Consider the following 22,174-nt stretch of genomic DNA (forward strand, 5'->3'; position numbering starts at 1 on the left):
ATCCCAATCACATAGCGTCGGCTTAGTGACACAAAAATGTAAAAAAAAACTTTTTTGTTCCGAATTATTAATCTTAGGAATGTATTATTTACGGTAATACAGTCATACGTTACAATGGATAAATTGTGTTTTCAAAATATCAACAATTAGATAAAGTAGCGGAGATGCATTTTTGTGTTCCTAACTGAAAAGTCTATTATTATAGAGACTTATGTATGTATCATTTTATTTAAGAAAAGCTTAATCTTAATCCTATTACAAAGTCATTTGTATTTGAGTAATATCGATAAATTTCGGGAGATGAACATACTGAGTGGCAGGTATAATAATTAAAAGTACAATAAATTAAAATTAATTAATCTCTACCTGGTCCGAAAACTTAACCACGCCATTTAAATACAAATGACTTTGTAGTAGGATTAAGAGTAAGCTTTTCTAAAATAAAATGGTACCTACTTGTAATTCTTTGTTGCTGTAGCATTTTAATCTAATTTCACAACTGAGGTTTACCCAATTTACTAATAATAATAATAAAAATAATAATCATAATTCATTTTATTATAACTTTATATTGTTCTGAAGCTAATTTCTTGTGTCATTAAATACTATTTAAACGTCTCGATGGGAATAACCACAATATATTTATTAAAAAAAGAAACATAAAATGTTTCGACAACGATTTCTAAATTAGAAGTCTAAACGCCAATAAAGTTTGTTTTTTTAATAAATATATTGTGGTTATTCCCATCAATAAATTTAAATATGTCGATCACTTTGCACATCTGGTTGATTAACCTTATTGATGGTGAGCAACGACTTATAGAAGAGATGATACTGGGAAGGAATAGTGCCTTTATTGCACAGCTCTTCTAAATCCTTATATTTTTCCTCTTTTATTGGCCCTTTTCCTTCATATGCCGTTATTAAGTTTGGCAAGGAAAATTTTCATTTTCCTTGTGAGAGGGTACCACATACCAGCAGAGTTGCCACAGACTTTCTGGAAACTGAAGATGTCACTGTTCTGACCTGGCCTGCCTGATCGCCTCATATTAATCCCATTGAGCATGTGTGGAACCTCATTAAAAGAAAGATTAGAGCTCAAAGGGATAATCCAGGTAATGCGGATCAGCTCATTCAAGCCGCTCTAGAAGAATGGGCAAACTTACCTCAAGAACAAGTTGACGATTTGATTAGAAGCATTCCCCGTCGGATTAAAGCTCGTATTAGAGCTAGAGGTGGCAACACTGACTATTAAAGTGAACAACAAGACTGTATCTTTCTTTAGTCAACCATTGCAATGTTTTAATTTGTTCGTGTTTTTTTTTGCGTTTTTGTTAATTTCAAGCATTTGTAACATTTTTTTAATATTGTTCTGAAGCTATTTTCTTGTGGCATTTTAAAGTAATTACTATTTAAATGGGAATAAGCCACAATTAAAGGTTAAAGTACGTTTATTGACGTTTCAATTTCAATTTTGATTTCCGAAGTGGAAATTGAAACGTCAATAAACCTTTAACCTTTAATTGTGGCTTATTCCCATTTAAATAGTAATTACTGTAACATTTTTTGATTGCTTTTTTTTTGATAGTAATTAAACTGGTTTAGTATAAAATGTAGTTCATTTTCCATTAAAAAAAATTTAGTAATACTTTTCAAAGTCGGAAATACTGGGTGATTCCATATAAGTTTGGTTGTGTGTATCTATAAATCCATTAATTCCCCATCATCTACAGTTCTTGAGTCAAATTGAGTTTTCTCAATTCCAGTTAAAATACTTTTTCGAAATGTCTTATTAAATAATTGTTCTGATTTGCTCCGTAAATCATCCCTTTATAAAATAGAATATAATTTTTTCCGATATATTATATATTATTATAAAAGTTTATTATTTTTCACTGCGTATGTACGGTTGTATAATATATTCACTAATTGTTTATTTTACATTGATATTTACGCTTTGTTGAACTATTATTTATATAAACAAAAACAATTTGAACATTTTTGAATTCTTATTAGTATTTATATTCAATGGGCTACATAAAAGTTATTTTTTATTTCACATTGTTTATTGAAATAGAAATAATTAAAACAACTCACTGAATGGTTGCCTTGTGTCTATTTATAGGGTCATAAATACTGCCACCTTCATCAATAATAAGTGTACCAATTGACTCGACAGAATAACTCAATTATGATTAAAATTGGACCCGATATAAAGTGTCCATTCATAGAGTTTGTACTCTTAGATCGTAATAAATATATTATATGGGTATATGCAGTCGTCTGATGTTACTGAATTCATTGATTTACATCATTTCTTCTACTAATACAATCCCACGTGTTACTGATAAAACTATGACGCCCGAGAACTACCAATTTGTTTTAATTTGCATAACTAAGGTAATTAATCATAAATCTACAGCAATATCGACAAGTATTTATCAACGACATTGACACTATTGTTTCAATTATAAAGTAGCCATCAGGTCCTTCTTAAAATAGTTTCTTTGCCTGTCTGTGTGACTCTTGGAAGAAAAGTTATCCAGTCTTGAAACTTGGTACATAGGTTCCTCTTGGTCCAAATATAGTTTCATAAACTTCTTCTTCTTCCTACTTTATAAATAGACAAAATGCCTCTTTTACTTCGGTTTTTAGCCTCAATTGACGTTGTCTGACCATCTTTTCCTCGGTCGTCCCAATGATCTTCTTCCATTTGGCGATTTGTCTCTTGCTATGCGTACTATTCTATTTTCTGTCATTCTTTCGATGTGTTGATTCCATTCCACTTTTCTTCTTTTGGTCCACGCGTTTATTTCCTCTATACCACATCTCGCTCGTATTTCCTCACTTTTTACTCTGTCTCTTAGAGTTTGGTTTGATATTTTTCGTAAGACTTTCATTTCTGTTGTTTCCAGTAGTCTTTGTGTTTTCGCCGTATCTGCTCTTGTTTCCGCTGTGTACGTCATTATCGGATCTATTGTTGATTTATATATCCTGGTTTTCGTTTCCGTTGTGAGGTATTTGTTTCTCCAGATTGTGTTGTTGAGACATCCTGCTGCTCTGTTTGCCATGTTCACTTGTTTTTTTACTTCTTCTTCCACTTTTCCGTAGCTTGACAGTTTTATTCCCAAGTATTCAGTTTCCATCACTTGTTCTATTATTTTGTTATTTACGACTGGTTTACATCTTCTCGGTTCCGCTGATATCACTATCGCTTTAGTTTTCTCTGTTGAGATCTCCATGTTGTATATGAGCGCCGTATAAACAAAGTTATAAACATAGTTTATAAACCATAAACAAAGTTATAAATAAGATGTGATTATATGCAGTTATGCAAGGGTAGCGGGTACTAACTCCTTGGGAGTCCCTTGGATTCGATTGGATAGTTATATCAATCCCTGCTCTCCGCAGATTCCAGGAGCTTCTTGACCCGGGAAGCTAGTATCTGTTAAGGGTCCCTTGTCCAGGGTCACGGATGAAGTCCAGAACGGCATCCAAGGCGTCGAGAATATTTTTGGTACGTCGAAGATGGCGGAGTTGCCAACCCCTGATTATAGGGATAGTATAAGATCACAAACCTAGAAGCGTCTGACCCAGAGCGGTCGGCCTCAAACAGCGTCGGTACTCACAATGAGCGGCTGAATTAAAAACTCAACAACCCGCCTTGTCAGCGTGGTGTTTTAAGGCAAATACCTCCCAACAAAATGTCAGATTTTAAAACAAAAACGGATGTACCCTAGATGAGTATAGCGAGAAATCGAAAGTCTCACACTGATCAGTCTGTCCCAAGGATTCTAGAGGGACAAAAAACTGACGACGCGAAAGACGAAAAAACCTTTAACACTCTTTATCTGTACCTACAATGCCAGAACATTATTATCTGAAGAAAAAGTCATCGAAATGAAAATCGAGATGTCAAAAGTAAAATGAGATATCATTGGAGTCAGTGAAGTAAGGCGACATGGAGAAAACCTGACAGCACTAAAATTAGGGCGAATATTTTACAGTATAGGTAGTGAAACCGAATCAATCGGGGGAGTCGGTTTCTTTATACACAAAAGACTTGCAGATAACATAGTAATTACAAGAAGCGTATCCACAAGAGTAGCCTATTTAATTGTAAAGATAAACCGAAGGTATAAGATAAAGATTATTCAAGTATATGCTCCAACAACGGACCATCCAGATAACCAGATTGAAGAATTCTACGATGATATCTCAACACTGAAAGAAACACCAACATACTACACAATTATATGCGATGACTTTAACGCAAAGATCGGTGTAAAGTAGGATGAACAGGAAACAGCACTAGGTACATTTGGATCCAAAGGCTGAAACGAGCGTGGACAAACACTACTAGAATTTCTATTACAACAAAATCTATACCAGATGAATAGTTTCTTCTCTAATAAGACCACAGAAGATGAACGTGAAAAGCCCTGATGACAAGATCAGAAACGAGATAGACTACATAATCAGTGACAAAAAACGTATATTCAACGATGTCACAGTTTAAAGCTTTCATTTTGTTGAATTTACCTCAATGTGCTTAAACGTTGTGTGGATTTATAGCATTTTGCTCCATATGAATGGATTTATTTCGTTGTACTTAACCATTGGTTGGATTTATACCATTTGCTAAATAAGTAAATACCTAAATGTCGAAAATAAACCACCAGTATACGAAAATACTATTATTTATTAATAAAACAAAGTTTCTGAAATATGCAGGCCTCTATGATATTCTAGACAATCACATTCCATTTCATCGCCTTTATTAGCGGTGTCATCTTCTCGGTTTTGTAGAATGTTCTTATATCATTTAAGGACTTCTTCTTCCCACGTATTTCTTAATTCTTGTAGCAGTAAATGTTTTAACGGTTTTTTTTTCTTTTCTTTTAGTGGTCTTCCTAATCTCGCGTCAACTGTGAGTCTTTTGCAACGTTTTAGGAAGTTAAGAGTTACTTTCAAACCTAAAGTGTTCAAAGCAAGTAATGGTTATTGGTGAATAATGATTTTTCTTCAATATAATTCTTTTAACATATCATATTCCATCAATTTTATTTAATTATGATTGCAATTGTTTAACATCATACAGAATCCAATCAGATGAAAGGCTTTTTACAGCTCCAAAAGAGCGGTACATTTCTTCATATTCTTCAGTTGTTTTTAAAGAAGCACATTTTCTTAAGGTTTTTTCAACGCGCCCAAATACTCTTGTCAGCTTGTAGCAAGCTGTGACCTCTAACAGGGAATGTAAGATGAATTTCAGTTACGTTTTCAGGCGATTTTTTCTTCAGCCAATAAGAGAGGGCATGGATAACATGGGCGTTTTTATTTTGCGCTCCACATCCGTCAGAAAATAAACGATTTTTGGTTTATTTTTAAGATTTAATAAATCTAGATGACAAAGTAAAGCAGATGATACTTCCTTCGATCCTTGTCCAGCCATACATTCTGTCCATGTGTAGAATAGGGACTTTTAGCGTGCATTTCGACACAGCACAAAACGTAAAAACTCTATATATATAATTTCGGTTTACAACGTTCTTCGACGTCTTCCGATTTCCAATCTCCATCTCATTCTATCGTTCCATAGATCGTCTTCCAGTTCTCTTTCTCTGATTTCTTTATCAACTCCTTCTCTCCAACTTCTTCTAGGCCTTCCTGGTCTTCGCCTACCTCTTGGTTGCCATTCAAGAATTTGTCTTGGTATTCTATTCTCCGGCATTCTCCTTACGTGTCCGTACCATCTGAGTTGTGTCGTTTTGATGTCATCAACAATATTATGTGTAACCCCCATGATTTCTCGGACTCTCTCGTTTGTTATTCTGTCGCGTCTGGAGATTCCCGCCGAGCGGCGCCAGAAGTCCATTTCTGTTGCTCTAAGCATTTTCTCTGATCTGTCTTTTAGGGGCCACACTTCGCATCCATATGTTGTGATACTTTTTATTATGGTGTTGTATATTCTTCTTTTGTTGTCTTTAGAGATGTTTTTATCCCACAGTACGCTGTTTAGTAAGGCTATACCTTTCCTTCCCTGTGTATTTCGTTCCTTAATGGCTGCATCTAATTTTCCGTCTTGAGTGATTTTTACTCCTAGGTATTTGTAGTTATCACATATTTTGATCTCTTGATTTTCCTCTACGAGAAGGTTATGTTGATCTCCTCCGATACTCATGTACTCAGTTTTTTCCATATTCACTTCCAAACCCCACTCTGTAAACTCTTCTAATAGTTTTCTCATCATGTAACTAAGGTCTTCAGAGTCCTGTGCGATTATGACCTGGTCATCTGCAAAGCACAGAGTGTACAAAGTTAAGTCTATTAGTGGTATGCCCATATTCGTACATTTTTTCTTCCATTTGTTGAGTGCTGCTTCGAGGTATATTTTGAATAATGTTGGGGATATACAGCATCCTTGTCTTAGTCCTTTAGTCACTTTGAATCCCGGTGTTATCAGATTTCCTGTTTTAATTCTTGTTGTTTGTTGGTAGTACAACGTTTTTACTGCTTCAATCAATTCTATATTTATATTTGTTTTCCCCAGTGCCTCCCATAATTTATCAAGCGGGATATTATCATATGCTTTCCTAAGGTCTACGAACGTCAGATGGACTTCTTGGCCACGAGCAACTTTCTTTTCAATTATCTGAGTAATAGAGAAGACATGGTCTATTGTAGATCGACCTGCACGAAAACCAGCCTGTTCTTCGGCTTCCATATCTTGGTATTCTTCTTCTATTCGATTTTTTATTATTTTCCCATATATTCTGCTAATACTACTAGTAACTGCAATTCCTCTATAGTTTTCAGGTTTCGATTTATCTCCCTTTTTATGGATGGTGCTCATATGCGATTCTTTCCATTCCTCAGGTATTTCATGTTTATTTATGCATTCCTGGAAAAGTTGTCGTAGTCGTTGAATTAGTATTTTGGGTCCATGTTTAATGAGTTCCGGAGCTACATTTCCGGGGCCAGGTGATTTGCCATTCTTTAGATGTCTGCATACGGTTTCGACTTCTCTCTCATTTATTCTGATTGGTGACCCTATCAGCCTGACGCCTTGTAAACCATAGTTCTCTATCTGTTTGAAGGGCTCTCTTGTCTCTGTTAGTAAATCTTTAAAGTATTCTTCCCAAGTTTGCGGTGATATGGACTGGATAATATCTCTTTTTTTGTTGTTTCTTAAATTTTTTAACAGTTTCCAGCTTTCTGAACTTTGGCTTCCACCAATGTATGTATTTATCATGGTGCACTTTTTTTCCCAGGATTCATTTTTTTTTTGGCAAATTTTTCTTCTGACCATCGCTTGCATTCTTTTGTATTCGATTCTGTCTTCCACATTTTTTGTGTTCAGATATTTTTGATACAATTTTCTTTTCTGTGTTATTTCCTGCGAAATATCTTGATCCCACCAATATGGTTTTTGTTGTCCGATCTTTTCATATCGCCCTAGTGCTTCTAGGGCAGCGGCGTGTATACATTCTTTGATGGTTTTGTATAACTGATTAACGTTCCTGGTATTATCTTCCGTTTCAATTAGTTTTTGTTCCAGTCTACGTTTATATAGTTTTCTAACACTTTCTTGGTGTAAACTATTCAAATTGTATCGTACTTCTTGTACTTGCTCCTTTGTATGGTTATCTTGCGGCGTTTTCTGTTCTCTTTTATGTGGGAATGAAATATCTGAACGTAGGAGGTAGTGGTCACTGCCGCAAGTGGGTCCTCTACATGCTCTTACGTCTTTTGTTTTCAGTCGACTTTTTTGTTGACGTAAAAACTCACTTGAGCATAAAAAGCATCATTAATAGGTGTTCGTAGTAGGGTCTGCACTTGCTGCATATCAAAGCAAAAGGTGATTGAATCGGGTGGCACTTCTCTTGCTAACTCATAAAAAGCCTTGTCTCTTTTATTATGAATTCTGTACTGTAACATCAAGTTGCTTTTTTCCTTGTCATCCTTTGCTATTTTAATTTTTTGCTTTAATCGAGTACACAGATAACAGCAATCAGATGCAGTAGAAGGAAATCCGATCTTGAATTTTGTTCTAAACATATTGGCAAACATCGTCAAAGTGGAGATACAGTTATTATTTGTATATTGTGAGTTATATAGTTTATGTAATTTTGATATATTTAGGTTGGCAGATATATAGATCATCTTTGATTTTGATTTGTTATAGTGACTTTCGGAGCCTTTTAGGTTTTCAATAAATTCAATAATATTTTTTTTATATAATTGATGGATTCGACCGTTACTTGATGGAAATTCATTTTATGTAACAATAAAACACTGAAAACTTTGTTTTCAAAACTTCCACAAAATTTATTTTAAATTCTTATCACTACAGCTGTTTCGGCTAATTGCCTTTCTCAAGTGATCTGTTTCTGGCATGGGTTTACACTTTATAGTCTCTAATGAAATAGGTTGAGGAGGGGAGAACTGTTTGTCTCAAGCTGGTCATTCAGAATTATATCTGTGTTTTTTAATTTGTTGATTTCCATAGATTCTAACAAAGATAGCTTAAGCTTTATTTTGAATGTGTAGAATTTTAAATTCGTCATTAAAAGAATGATTATGATCTAGAAGGTGAAGTGCGTATGTAGAATCTGTTTTTTTGATTATTGAAAGCCCTTTTATGTTCTGCTATTCGTTTTTTAAAATTTCTACCTGTTTGACCAATGTAAGTTTTTGGGCAGTCGCCACATTTAAGTTTGTACACACCACTGTGTAAGTGTTTTTTATGTTGGCTCTTGTTGTTTTTAATATATTTGCCTAGGTTGTTATTTGTTCTGAAAGCTGGTGTTATTCCTTTCTTTTTTATGTGTTTGGCTATTTTTGTTGATATTTTGCCTGTATTTGTAATCGAGCAGAAGGTACTGGGCTTTCTTGTGTAGATTTTAATTTAACATTTTATTAATTGTTTGTTCGTTGTATCCATTGTTTACTGCTATTTGCTTAATGATATTACAATAATGATATGTACAAACTTAAATGTGGCGACTGCCCAAAAACTTACATTGGTCAAACAGGTAGAAATTTTAATAAACGAATAGCAGAACATAAAAGGGCTTTCAATAATAGAAAAACAGATTCTACATACGCACTTCACCTTCTAGATCATAATCATTCTTTTAATGACGAATTTAAAATTCTACACATTCAAAATAAAGGCCTTAAGCTATCTTTGTTAGAATCTATGGAAATCAACAAATTAAAAAACACAGATATAATTCTGAATGACCAGCTTGAGACAAACAGTTCTCCCCTCCTCAACCTATTTCATTAGAGACTATAAAGTGTAAACCCATGCCAGAAACAGATCACTTGAGAAAGGCAATTAGCCGAAACAGCTGTAGTGATAAGAATTTAAAATAAATTTTGTGGAAGTTTTGAAAACAAAGTTTTCAGTGTTTTATTGTTATTTTTTTTATCTTTACTGTTTCATGACAAACCTTATCTCCCCTTCTTCGTTCTTTTAGTGCAACAGTATTGTGTTTCTTTGTACAAACTGTATTTACTCTTCGCTCACTGATTCCTAGTGCTGTTAACTAAACTAAACTAAAACTAAATATGGCTATTCGGCATATTTAGTTTCCACTGATTCTTCTTTATTCCTAAATGTTGGAAATTTACGGTAAATGAAAGTTGTAAAGACCTCTTCTAGAATTATGCTTCAGGGACGCTGGTTTTGTTGACTTTAAAGTAGTCGTTTTGACTCGTAGACCGTTCCATATTGCCACCTGTACATCCTACATCTGTAATTTAGTCCACAGGTCCAAAGGTTCTAGGCTTTTAAGAACAGAGAACATTCTTTAATAAGAATAACAGCAATCTCATTACCAGTCATTCCTGTATGTGTTGTCACCCATAACAAAGTTAATTTGTTGGGTTTAGCTAGTTCCTTAAGAGACTGTTTGCAGTTCCAAGCTGTTACGAACTCATTAGTGTTAGACTTCAGTGTCTCCAGTTCAACTTGACTATCCCAGACAATAAATATGTTTTTTTCAGACAATCTTGAGCGCAGAAATCTAATGCTAGAAAATAAAATTTATTGATTTAAAAATCCTTTATAAAAGGTATATTTAAACTACCCTATCGGGCTACATCACCGAACGTTTTCGTACTAAAAAGTCCACCATCAGTGTATTATTACCAGGTATACATGAGTCAAGTCACTAAATATCTGTGTAAAAATGCTTAAAAAGTTACAAAATTTGTTTTTTTTATCATTATTGTTAAAAATATGTTGTGATGTTGATCACAACATCTTTAAAAAGACGGAAAGGTAGATTACAGCAATTTTGTTTTTTTTTTTAATATGTTGTTCCTTTCGAGCCTTATATGGGAAATAATTTCACCTGTAACACTTATGAGATATTGTTTGTAGACAATTATGATTTCGTCAGCCCCTTCTGCTTGACTGCAAGATATAGAAATTATGGTTATTGATATCTGAAACTTGATAGACCAATATCAAATAGCCTGCTTAGTATCTGCATGCCTAGGCGATGTGAACCTGTTATTAAAAGTAGAGGGGGAAACAGGCTATATTAGTTTACGTTGTTTCTTTCTGTTTTTAAAGTTTTATTAACTGTTGTTATGTTTTTTTGTTAATTTAGCATTGTCTCAGTTAAAACAAATGTTAAAGAATAAAACCGTCTATTCTTTATGTTTTTAAAGATATCAGAGGAATTAAAAAACAAAATGTTCATTAAACGTAAGATTATAATGTGAACCCACCCTTGTACCTTGTCGTTCCTACAGGATTTCTCAAACTTCACGTTTTTTTCTACCGCCCGGTATAAGCCCAAAAAAAGTTTGAGTAAACCTTTGCCCATCCGTGTAAATATTAAAGAAAGTCTAAAATAATAAAAAAAAAAATTAGCGAAGTCCGTTAATCCGTTCACGAGAAAATCAACTATCAAAATGAGCATAATTTTTGGTGTTGCAAAACTTTTGCGGGTAAGTTTATATTTGTACATATAAATGCCGAAATAACTAAATATATATTTTATGTTTTCGTGTTTGCTTCATATTTATCACGTCACTAAAATTTCCATATCGTCTGTTTAACGTAACACATAATTAAATTCAAATGTTAAAATTAGATAGTGGTAATATAGGTATTTACTGATAATTTTTTATCTTTTGTGGTAATACATAACATTTCCTGCAAGGTAGAAGTCTCATTCCGTGCATTATTTTAAAAAAAGGAAACCGCAAATCTCTATATATAAATAACTATTACTCTCCAAACGATTGGTACAAATTAAAAATAATCCATCTTCCCTGTATAGATGACAATAAACTAAAAATAGAGAATTTGCGGGAGGAATCAATAAAACTACTATGTATATAAAAATGACTAAAAGACAAAAATGAACTTCATCGGAGATGTACACTACGTAGATAAAAACAGGATGAAGCTATAATCCAACAATATATTGGAACAACATACTCTCAACAACGAAATTTGACACCGTGAACATTTGAAGAATTCCACAATTCCAGCGACGTCCTTATTTAATTTTTTTGGGGATTTAATTATTTTAAAAAGGTTCTGAAACTGTTTTCTTGTGGCTAAGTTAAGTATTATGTGTATATGGAATTAATCCAAGTTGATTGTAGTGAAAATTACATTTTTAACTAATTTTTGACATTTTGATTTCACTTCGGAAACCGTTTTCAAAAAAGAGTATTTTAAAAAATTCTGCGAAAATGTACAATCCCTGCTTAATTTATTAGACTTACTTAGCAAATTCTAGTTTTGTGTGGTTTATAATCAATTATAATTATAAATATGTTATCTATAATCAAGAAACATAACATGATAGTAGTAACCTTTGTGCATATTTGTTGAACAAAAACAACGTAACTTACTACAATATTTTACTATAATAATAATATTTTGTTAAGCCACCCTTGCTGTTTATGCATTTTCCTGCGATTTCTTTTAAATTTTCGGTGTGATTCCAATGGAAAATGATTCTTTCTATCAACTAACTGAACCTTGTTGGTAATTATTTCCTTGGCTAACTCTTTTTAGGCACTCCCTGTCATTTTCAATTGTGAGTTGCCGGGCCATGGTAAGAGCGGAATTTCTTATTCTAACAAAAAATTTTTAATACTTTTAGCCGTATAGCAAGGTGCTCCGTCCTGCATAAAATATCTTATAACTGTTACCAAACTATTCGTTCACTTGTGGAACCAATCTTGTCTGCAAAACCTTTTTATATTGGTCGGTAACCTACGTCATACAAACATCCCATACCTTTGCCTACCGACCTATCATTACTGAGATGAGATATTTAATTGTATTAATTACACACCTTTTTTCATATTTTTTCCTTGGACGTCTTCGGACAAACTGGGCCTTGTCGTCCATAATTTGAAATGTGTCTTCATCGTCCATAATTCATCAAAAATAAAACGATTTATAATAATTTACCTTACGCCAATCATCAATAGACCAGTTTTTATAGATCTTGGCCCAAGCTAAGCGTTTTTTTGAGCATTTGTGGTGTTAGTTTTGGTTTCTTAACAGGTTTGCGACATCTGAAGCCCATGCCATACACATTTCGGCGTACGGCGGCCACCGATACTTAGCGTCCTGATTCTTCCAACTTATTTCTAAAAACTCTATGGGTGACCCTTCTGTGTGTTACAGCTTTTTTTTAAATTCGTTGCCTTCTGGGAGTGACTAAAGGTTTTTGCCACACCGACCCTTCCGAACTGACGTCACAGGTCGCTTCTCTTTGAGTTTTTTACTCAATATTCTCACGGACGACTGGGATACACCACATTTTCGTGCTCTCTCTAATAGAGTAGTAATAGAAGAGATTTTCTTAACACAAAGATCTTTAGATTTATCCATCAAAAAATTCCAATCCAAGATTAATCGTCTTGTTTATGATTAAGAATTAATCAAAATAAAAAGTAACACTATTATGTAATAATGTCAATACTTACTATAGTGTATTTTTATGTATGAGAGAGTAATAAAACAATAAATTATGTATACAAATCTCTAAACTGTTGATACGGGTGACTCAATGAAAAACAGATATTTGTCAACAAGTTTACAGAAGTATATAGGAAAACAATTTTAAATTGACTATGACCACCAGGTATAAAGGTTGGAGCAGAATAGAATACAATAGTTGTTAGGGTTACTAATCCCTAAATAAGGTTGCCAGTGTCGGAGTGATGGAGGTTAACAGGTACTAATGAATTTGCAAGAAATGTAAGATGTTTATTTTATTGGTTATATATAACCAATAAAAGTTTAATAAGTACCTAACTATTTGCAAAATAAAGTTTAATTCTTTAGATAAAATAAAACGTTTTATTTTATCTGAAATGAGTGCATTCCACGAAGTAAGGGTTTCAACAATCAAACATTTAATTCTTTAATTCCAGGAATCTACGACAGTAATTGACTAGATAATTACCTTCTAAACTTATTCCACAGAAAATGTGATAGTGGGTTTTTCCATTTTGTAGGAAGGTCCAAGTGGCGTATTCAAAATTCTTAACAGTTCACTAAAAGTAGGTACTTCAGTTGCAAGGTGCAGTTTATTGTGTATACTAGTGTTATGGAAAATTTGGAAGTGCCGTGTAAACGCCGAAAAATTGGTCCTTTAACAGTTAATGAAAAAACATTAATATTTAATTGTTTTAAATCATTTACAGACAAACGTTTATGTGAAAGTGTTGATGAGACCGTTGAGTTAGTTAGCAGTACACTTGGTGTTGGGAAATCTACGATTTACAGAGTTATTAAAGAAGAGAAATGTGGTAGTTTTCAAATGCCACGTAATGCTCCAGGGAAACCAAAATTTCAAATAGAATATCATTTTAAAGAAGGACTTCGACGGAAAGTGCATGAATTCTTCTTTAGACAAGAATTTACAACATTGGATAAAGTTCTTGTCTCAGTTCGAGATGATAAGGATTACCCAGAAATGAGTCGAAGTACGTTATGGAAACTTTTAAAAGAAATAGGCTTCCGCTGGAAAAAGAATCCCAGAAAGTCTATTTTATTAGAAAGAAGCGATATTGTCATATGGAGAAGACATTTTCTAAGAACCATAAAGGAAATGAGAAACCAAAAAAGAAAAATATTTTATCTTGATGAAACATGGATCAACGAGGGTCATACACCAAATAAATTTTGGCAGGATGAAACTGTTACAAGTCAAAGGCACGCTTTTGTAAATAACTTATCTACTGGTTTAAACCCACCATCAGGAAAGGGACGCAGGCTGATAATAGTACACATTGGCAGTTCAGACGGTTTTGTTGAAGGTGGTTTATTAACTTTTGAATCAACTCGTACCGGTGACTACCATGAAGACATGAACGCTGATGTCTTTCAAGAATGGTTCGAACAAATGATAGATCTGCTTCCTAAGAACTGTGTAATAGTAATGGATAATGCAAGTTATCACTCCAGACTTATAGAAGGACTGCCCACAACCAAGTGGTTAAAAAAAGACTTGCAGAATTGGCTGAGTTCAAAAAATATTACGTTCCATCCCGGATCTATAAGAAAGGAACCTTATTCGTTGTGTGCCCTTCATAAAGAAAAATTTAAAAAATACGAAATTGATGAAATTGTCAAAAATCGTGGAATGACAGTACTTAGATCCCCACCATATCATTGTGAATTAAACCCGATTGAACTGGTATGGGCACAGATAAAGAGTGAAGTTTCAAGAAAAAATACCACTTTTAAAATTCATGATGTTAAACAGTTGTTTTTGGAGGCCGTAAATAATGTAAAACCTGAAAACTGGGAAAAAGCAGTAAATCACACTATTAAAGAAGAGGAAAAAATGTGGAAGCTGGACAATATTACTGATAAAATGATCGAGCCAGTTATTATAAATCTTGGTTCTGAAAGTTCATCTTCTGAATCTGATTTGGATTTGTAACAAGTAGCTGTAAGTTTTATATTAATATTTTTATTCATCTATTTAACATACCTTAGACGGTTTTAAAAACTCTTTTTCTCTTTTGTAATTTTTAAAAATAAAAAAAAAATGTGAATTTTTTAAAACCCTTTTTAATGTAGGCCAGTCAGTTCTAATATAGTGTGTGATAAAAGAGGTCACTTTTGTTTACATACACATAACACTGAAATAATTCATTTATTTTTTACAATTATTCAAAGTAATTTTTCAATTAATCTTGAGCACGCCCATGGAGTGGTCGGAGGTACCAGTTAAAATTATGCTAATTACTCTCTCGTTCATAAAAATAAACTATAGTACAAGTTTTAAATAAACTGATCGCAGATGTATGTTTTAAGTAAAAAAACTCAAAATGTAAAACAATTAGTTACTCCACACTTGGAGCACATTCTACTGTCTTTTGTAAATTTTTGACAATTCTAAGAAAAATTTATACCATTTTCTACGTAACTGTGCAACCCATTCAGCACCTTAGTATCCAAGTGAACATACTTTCAATGCGATTGAAATAAAAAAAATTGAAATTTTTATGGTCTAATAGAGTCTAATAAATTGAGCAGGGACTGTATAACCAACATGACTAACAACTATGCTAGCTGAGTGTTTAGAAAAACCGACTAATTGTTCTACATCGCTAGTTCTAGGAGTGTATTGTTCCTTTGTAAAACGTTGTGCATAACTAAATTTAAGTGTGTAGGGTAGGAGGGGTAATATCGCGCGGCCAAGTAGTAACATTCAAGAAATTTAAGTTTTATTCAATAAACACTTGAGAAATTGGTAATTGTCACTTGCAATTATAATACACTTAAACCCCAATCGACCCATTGTGCATCCTCTCAGGGAATTGTCGTCCTTAGCTCATTGTCCAACCTTCCATTTCCAGGAATATTATTATTATTATTATTATATTACAAATAAGGGCAGAGGAGCGAGCTCCTATTATGCCCAAAAATCAAAAATAAAAAAACATCCTTATAAAACTAATACCAATTATAAAGTTAAGTAAACATAAACAATTAAGTATATCATACAAAAGTTGAATGGTGAGACAGTAAATAAATAAATAAATAATGCTGTCAAAGAAAAAAAAATCCTATAAATAAAATAAACCACTATCAAGTTTATTTTTAAAGATGTTAACACTAGTTGCCGATATGGTGTCTTGATCCAAATTGTTCCAGATATTAAAGATTCTATTTGGCAAGAAGTTCACCCTGGACCTTGCAGTAGTTTGTTCCCTTTTCAATTTGTATCGATGGCCTCTTAATCTTTCGTCTTGATTCAAAGTGAATATGGTGCTTAGGTTCCCAAAGTTATGTTTTAAAATACGGAAGGACATAATTAGATCACCTCGAAGACGTCGCTGCTCGAATGTCGTAAGATGAGCCATGGATAATCTATCTTCATAGTTAGGTCTTACACGACCGTATGCCAGTCTTGTAGCTTTACGCTGAACATTTTCAAGTAGGATCTTATCGCGAATGAGATCTGGATTCCACACTGGTCCGGCAAACTCAAGAATAGGTCTAACGTATATTGAGTAAAGTTTACTAACAGAAGTTAGAGATATACGTGTAAAACATTTACGGATCAAAAACAGTTTCGAGTTTGCACGTTTACACACCGACACTATGTGATCAGACCAATTTAAGTCACTATTAATTATCACTCCGAGATCATTGTGGGAGGTTACCGAGTTTAAGGGATGTCCATTAATAAAGTACGGTAGTGATGGGTTATTTTTGCCGATATGTAAAACAACGCATTTTTCAATGTTAAGCGGAAGTAACCATTCTGAGGACCATTTGAATACTGCGTCAAGATCTTGTTGAAGAACATGTTGGTTAATAGTTGGATTCACATATAATTTTGTGTCATCAGCGTAAATGGAAACCTTACTGGATACGATGAGCGGAAGATCACTAGTGTAGACACAAAATAGTAGCGGTCCAAGTACTGATCCTTGTGGGACTCCACTCTTGACTGTCTTATCTAGTGAGTGGTCTTCCCCAACACGAACCCTGAAGTATCTATCGGATAGAAAATCTTCAATCCAAATGTTCAACTTTTCGCGGATACCATAGTGATCCAATTTAGCTAGTAATCGACGTTTTGGAACACGGTCAAAAGCTTTGGAGAAGTCTAAGTAGACTACATCGACAGGATTCCAATTGTTTAAAGATAATGACCAATCATTCACACAATGAAGTAAGTTTGTGATCGTTGAACGACCTTTGATAAAGCCATGCTGTTGGTGAGGGATGATATTTTCTTGAAGAAGAAACTCAGACATAGCTTCTGAAATAATCGATTCCATGACCTTGCCGACAATAGGAACCAGGCTAATTGGACGATACTTATTGCAATCAAGTTTATTTCCTTTCTTGAATATAGGAGTAACCGAAGCCAATTTCCAGGACGAGGGGAGAGAACCTTGATTAAAAGAAGCATTCATTATGCATTCATTCATGCTAATCCAGGTGATGAATTATTTCGTAGTTTCCTTAAATGATGTTTAATTTCATCAGGTGTGAAAGATATATTGTCAAGAGTTTTAGACAAACGTGGGCACATTATTCGAGGAATGGTATCGTTAGGTTCATCTGTAAAAACCTGAGAAAAGAATAACGATAAACATTCCGAAGATTCGTTATTCGAAGAGCATAAAGACCCGTCAGCTTTTTGAAGTAACGGTATGGAGACTTTAGAAGATAAAGATGTACGAATGTACCGATAAACTTTTTTACTATTACCACTAGCAATGATAGATTCTTCAAATTCTGTTCTTAACTTTAGCAAAGATTGTTTGACTCGGTTAGAAAAATTACGGTGGGCGAGAAAATCATCAAGGGATCCAGTAAGTTTATATCTTCGCCAAAGCTTTCGCTTATGTCGAATTAAATGGGTAGCTGAGAGGTTAATCCAAGGTTTTAGTCGGTTTCTGTATAGCTGCCGTTCGGTTGTATAATCAGAAATTGTAGTAATAGCAGTATGAAGAAAAGAGTTCCACATTGACGATGGATCAGAGTGATTAAGAAAAATAGATTGCCGGTTTAACTGGGATAAAACTGAATTTACATTAAAGAAATCAGTAGTGGCATACGTTACGAAATTATTTTTGCAAGGCGGTGTTAAACTAAATTGAATGTGAGCAGTAATAAGTGAGTGGTCAGAAAGACCCACAGGAGAGGACACTTCAAGTGTAGAAATTAGTTGATCATCATTTGTGAAAAATAAGTCTAAAATTGAAGGATTATTGTTCGCTCTAAACCTTGTAGGTTCAGTTATCAGTTGTAATAAATTTGAGTTCATGACAAAGTTTCTAAACAAATTTTGGGAATTGATAGTATCAGTTTTGGAAATAATGGGCCAGCTTAGGTCTGGAAAATTGAAATCTCCAACAACAATAAGATTTTCAAGGGATGATAATTCCTCAAGTTTGTTAATAACATGACGAGTACCTCTATCTCTACGAAATATAGTGAAATTATCAATGTTTACAAGAGCGTCGGGAATAGAAGAATTAAGCCACGTTTCTGTTAGAAGAATAATGTGAGGTTTTAAAAGTTGAACTGTACTTATAAATTCATTAAATTTGGACATAAGTGAGTTTAGATTTGTATACATAAGAAGCCAATCCGTAAATTTTGGTGCAGAAGAATTATGAACGAAATTTCATTATCTTTGGACAGCCATTCACATATTTAATCGTAAGGTCATTTTCTCCATTATTTTTACGAGTTTCAAGCTCAGTACGAAGTTCCTTTAAACGAAGTTGCTGCATAGGTGTCTTGTCATCAATAATAGAATAAGTTTCAGTAGATTTGTTTTCCAAAAGTTTATTTTTGTTACGAAGAATTTTTCGAGTATGGTGTTCAGAACTCATTATCACTTTTATCATGCGGGGATAACGTTTATTTTGATCTGGTTTACCGACTCTATAAAATGTAACAGGACTTTCTTGACATCCAATGACTTCTAGGGCTAAATTTATTTTATTCTTATCATGATCTTTTTTATTTTGTGCGTCCCCTGTAGGTTCAGGGACGCCTCTAACCAAAAAATTTTTGGTACGAGATATGCGGTTAGCTGCTTCATTGACAATGCTGTCGGTAAATTCTGTTGTAATAGAATCAAGATGATTTAATTTATTGCTGAATTCAAATAATTTAATATCAAAGTTTTCAATTTTCTTCTTAATGTCCGCTTTAAACTCGACTAGTAAACTCTTGATTTCAGTAATATTCCCAATGTTTGAAGTACATGGATTGCAACGTATACATATACCACGTACTTTTTGTCTCGTAACTCGATCCTCGACCGACAGATCCGTACAAGAAATGTGTATTGGTTTCTTACAGCCATCACACTGGAGCTTTCTATCGGAGGTAGAAGTTAGCTTTGAGCAATTAGCGCAAAACGATGTATTAGGCATAATTAACTTGGCTAGTTTTAGATATGAATTGTAATTATTTGATTGATAATAAACACCAAATTTATCGTTATCACTTACTTGAATGTCTACAAACACAATCACAATAAATTATTTCTTTGGTTTTAAAATCAATTAAATTTTAATTTGTCGGAGTGTAGCAAAATATGACCGCTTCAATCGAAGTCTGATATTGGTATCTCAAAATAGTAAATAGCAAAGTATAGGTACTTCCCAAATAAATATCTGTAATCCTCAGCACAATAACCTTAATATCTGTAGGAATTAAACTTTAAAATGTGGAGAAACTTTTAAAATTTGTATAAGCACTTTGACAGTTATTTGACAATTTTGATATGGACAAGACACCAAGTGACATCTCCCTTAAGTGGGCAGGTGTAGGCCATGGCTCGTCGAACGCATACTCATGTATTGACGCTAACTCCGGACATTCCGAACATAGGACATGCTCTACAGTTTCGTTTTCTCGTTCACACTTCCTGTATAGAATTTTTTCTACTAGCCTCAGTGTGTGAAGGTATTAGATTAGAGTTGCCAATGACCAGTTAAAAACCAACTGTCAAGCGTAGGTTTTTCCTGGTCATTCCCAAGTACTTCTTTGATACTGACTTTTCAGGGTTACTTAGTGTTACCTTGGTAAGTCTACATCCTTGCCCTTTTTCTCGTCTCTTCACGGTTTGCATGTGGGAGTGACATTTGACAATTTCCGCTATTGTTGTAATTGACCAACCAAAAAAATCCCTAGGTCCTAATAATCTTAGGCCTGCCGCCTTCCTAGCTAGTTGGACAGCAGTATGTTTGCTTCTATGCTTATTGTTCCCTTTAACCCACCTCAGGATGGGTGTGTTAAATAGGGGTGAGTTCAATATTACCATCCGAAGCTTGAGTTAGTGGCTCGTGACATTCCATTACTAAGTCTGATGTGACACCAAGGTTAGTAGCGCTTGTCTGCTGTCCGTGCAGATTATTATAGGTTTCCTATAGCTCCGTAAGTTAGCATTGGGCTAATGACAGTAGTGTAAATACAGGCGATACAGCAAAACTGGATCGGCTCAGTTGATTTTATAGAGTTCTGAAAATGCTTAAGCCATTTCAAGAACATCAAATCGTTTGACCATACGTTGTCTGAACATGCATATAATACATCCTATTGGACCATATTTCTCTAAATGTGGAGATAACCGTTTCCTAGGATTAGAAAGGTTAGAATGGTATCCTAGGATAGAATGATCATTGGGCGATTCCCAATGAATTCCTCAATGGATCCCCTTCAGCATTGAAAGACGTTATACAGTTTATCAAATGGTGAACAGTGGAATGGCAAATCTGAAATATAAATTTCGAGAAGGGTTTTAAAAAAGAAGTGCCCTTACGTGATAGTTTACCAGAAAATTAAAAATTCTTACAAACAAAAAAAACAAAATGGCGGGCATTCGAATACCTTTTTCTGACTGATTTTTTCCAGTAAAAAATTTTATTATTTTTTTCGTTAAATTGTGGTAAACTCTCATAGAGAAAACCAAAACAAACAAAATGCATCCAGGGTTATTAAAATTGGCCCACTAGATCTGGAGATTAACTGTTACGACAGTTTTAAAAAGGTAGTTTTTCCCAAAATCGTTAATCTCAGGATCTAGTCGGTCGATTTTAATAAACTTTAATGCATTTGGTTTGTTTTGGATTTCTCTGATAGTTTACCACAATTTGATAAAAAAAAAATAATTAAAATTTTTTGACCAACATATAAAAAAAGTCAAGTTTCTAACAATTTTTTCTAATGTCCGCCATTTTTTTTAAGAATTTTAAATTTTCTGATAAACTATCACTTTTTCAACTTCTCTTTCGATTCCATTCTGACAATGCGACAATAAAGCATGACGTGCAACCTGTCGAAGGTTCAAACCGGTTTATTCAGATCATTACTGCAATTACTATTCCGCAACTAATGCAATGGACGGGGGAGTTTACAATCGCGAATTGTCGTGAGTCACGGCCGAGAAGTTTACTCCCGCTCACTACGGTCCACATCGTGGTTTCACACCTTACATGTTTACATTTTTTGTTAGTTTTATATATAATATTATGTATTTTGAGAACGATTTCGGAGGTGAACATTATAACGTATTTCCAGTTAAAATTCCGGTTTATTCCCATTGTTTAATGTCGATAGTAGATAATAATATAGAAATGCCGCAAGAAAATGGTGTCGGAACCATAACAGTACTTATAACTTATATCCGTAACTTATTTTTAATTAAATTATGATTTATATAAAGAAAATTTTGAATCTTGTTTTTATTTTTTATAAAATCAATAATTTAATTCAGTGTCTTTTCATTCAACAGTCTTTTTGTTTAAGGTGGATGGTAAAACTATTAAAGCACAAATATGGGACACGGCAGGTCAAGAGAGATACCGAGCAATCACGGCGGCCTATTATCGTGGTGCAGTTGGTGCTCTACTCGTTTACGATATCGCTAAACATCTGACATACGAAAACGTTGAACGCTGGTTGCGCGAATTACGCGACCACGCAGATCAGAACATTGTGATCATGTTGGTCGGAAACAAATCCGATCTGAGGCATTTGCGCGCCGTGCTGACAGAAGAAGCTAAGGCTTTCGCCGAAAGAAACGGCCTCAGCTTCATCGAGACCTCAGCTCTAGATTCGACCAATGTCGATAATGCTTTCCAAAATATACTCACAGGTAAGTTGTTTCAAACATTTGAAAAGTTC

The 22,174-nt window shown here is 34.0% G+C and overlaps 1 protein-coding gene across 1 annotated transcript in view; it reads left to right on the plus strand.

Annotated features, from left to right (window-relative positions):
* Positions 1 to 22,174, plus strand: part of Rab11 (RAS oncogene family member Rab11) — a 49,586-nt gene that overhangs the window by 10,168 nt on the left and 17,244 nt on the right. Inside the window, exon 3 of the mRNA XM_072543244.1 lies at positions 21,797 to 22,145. Coding sequence (XP_072399345.1) covers positions 21,797 to 22,145 — 349 coding nt within the window. The remainder of the gene's footprint in view (positions 1 to 21,796; positions 22,146 to 22,174) is intronic.

This window comes from Diabrotica undecimpunctata, chromosome 9 (assembly GCF_040954645.1).
Source record: "Diabrotica undecimpunctata isolate CICGRU chromosome 9, icDiaUnde3, whole genome shotgun sequence".
Lineage (NCBI taxonomy): Eukaryota > Metazoa > Arthropoda > Insecta > Coleoptera > Chrysomelidae > Diabrotica > Diabrotica undecimpunctata.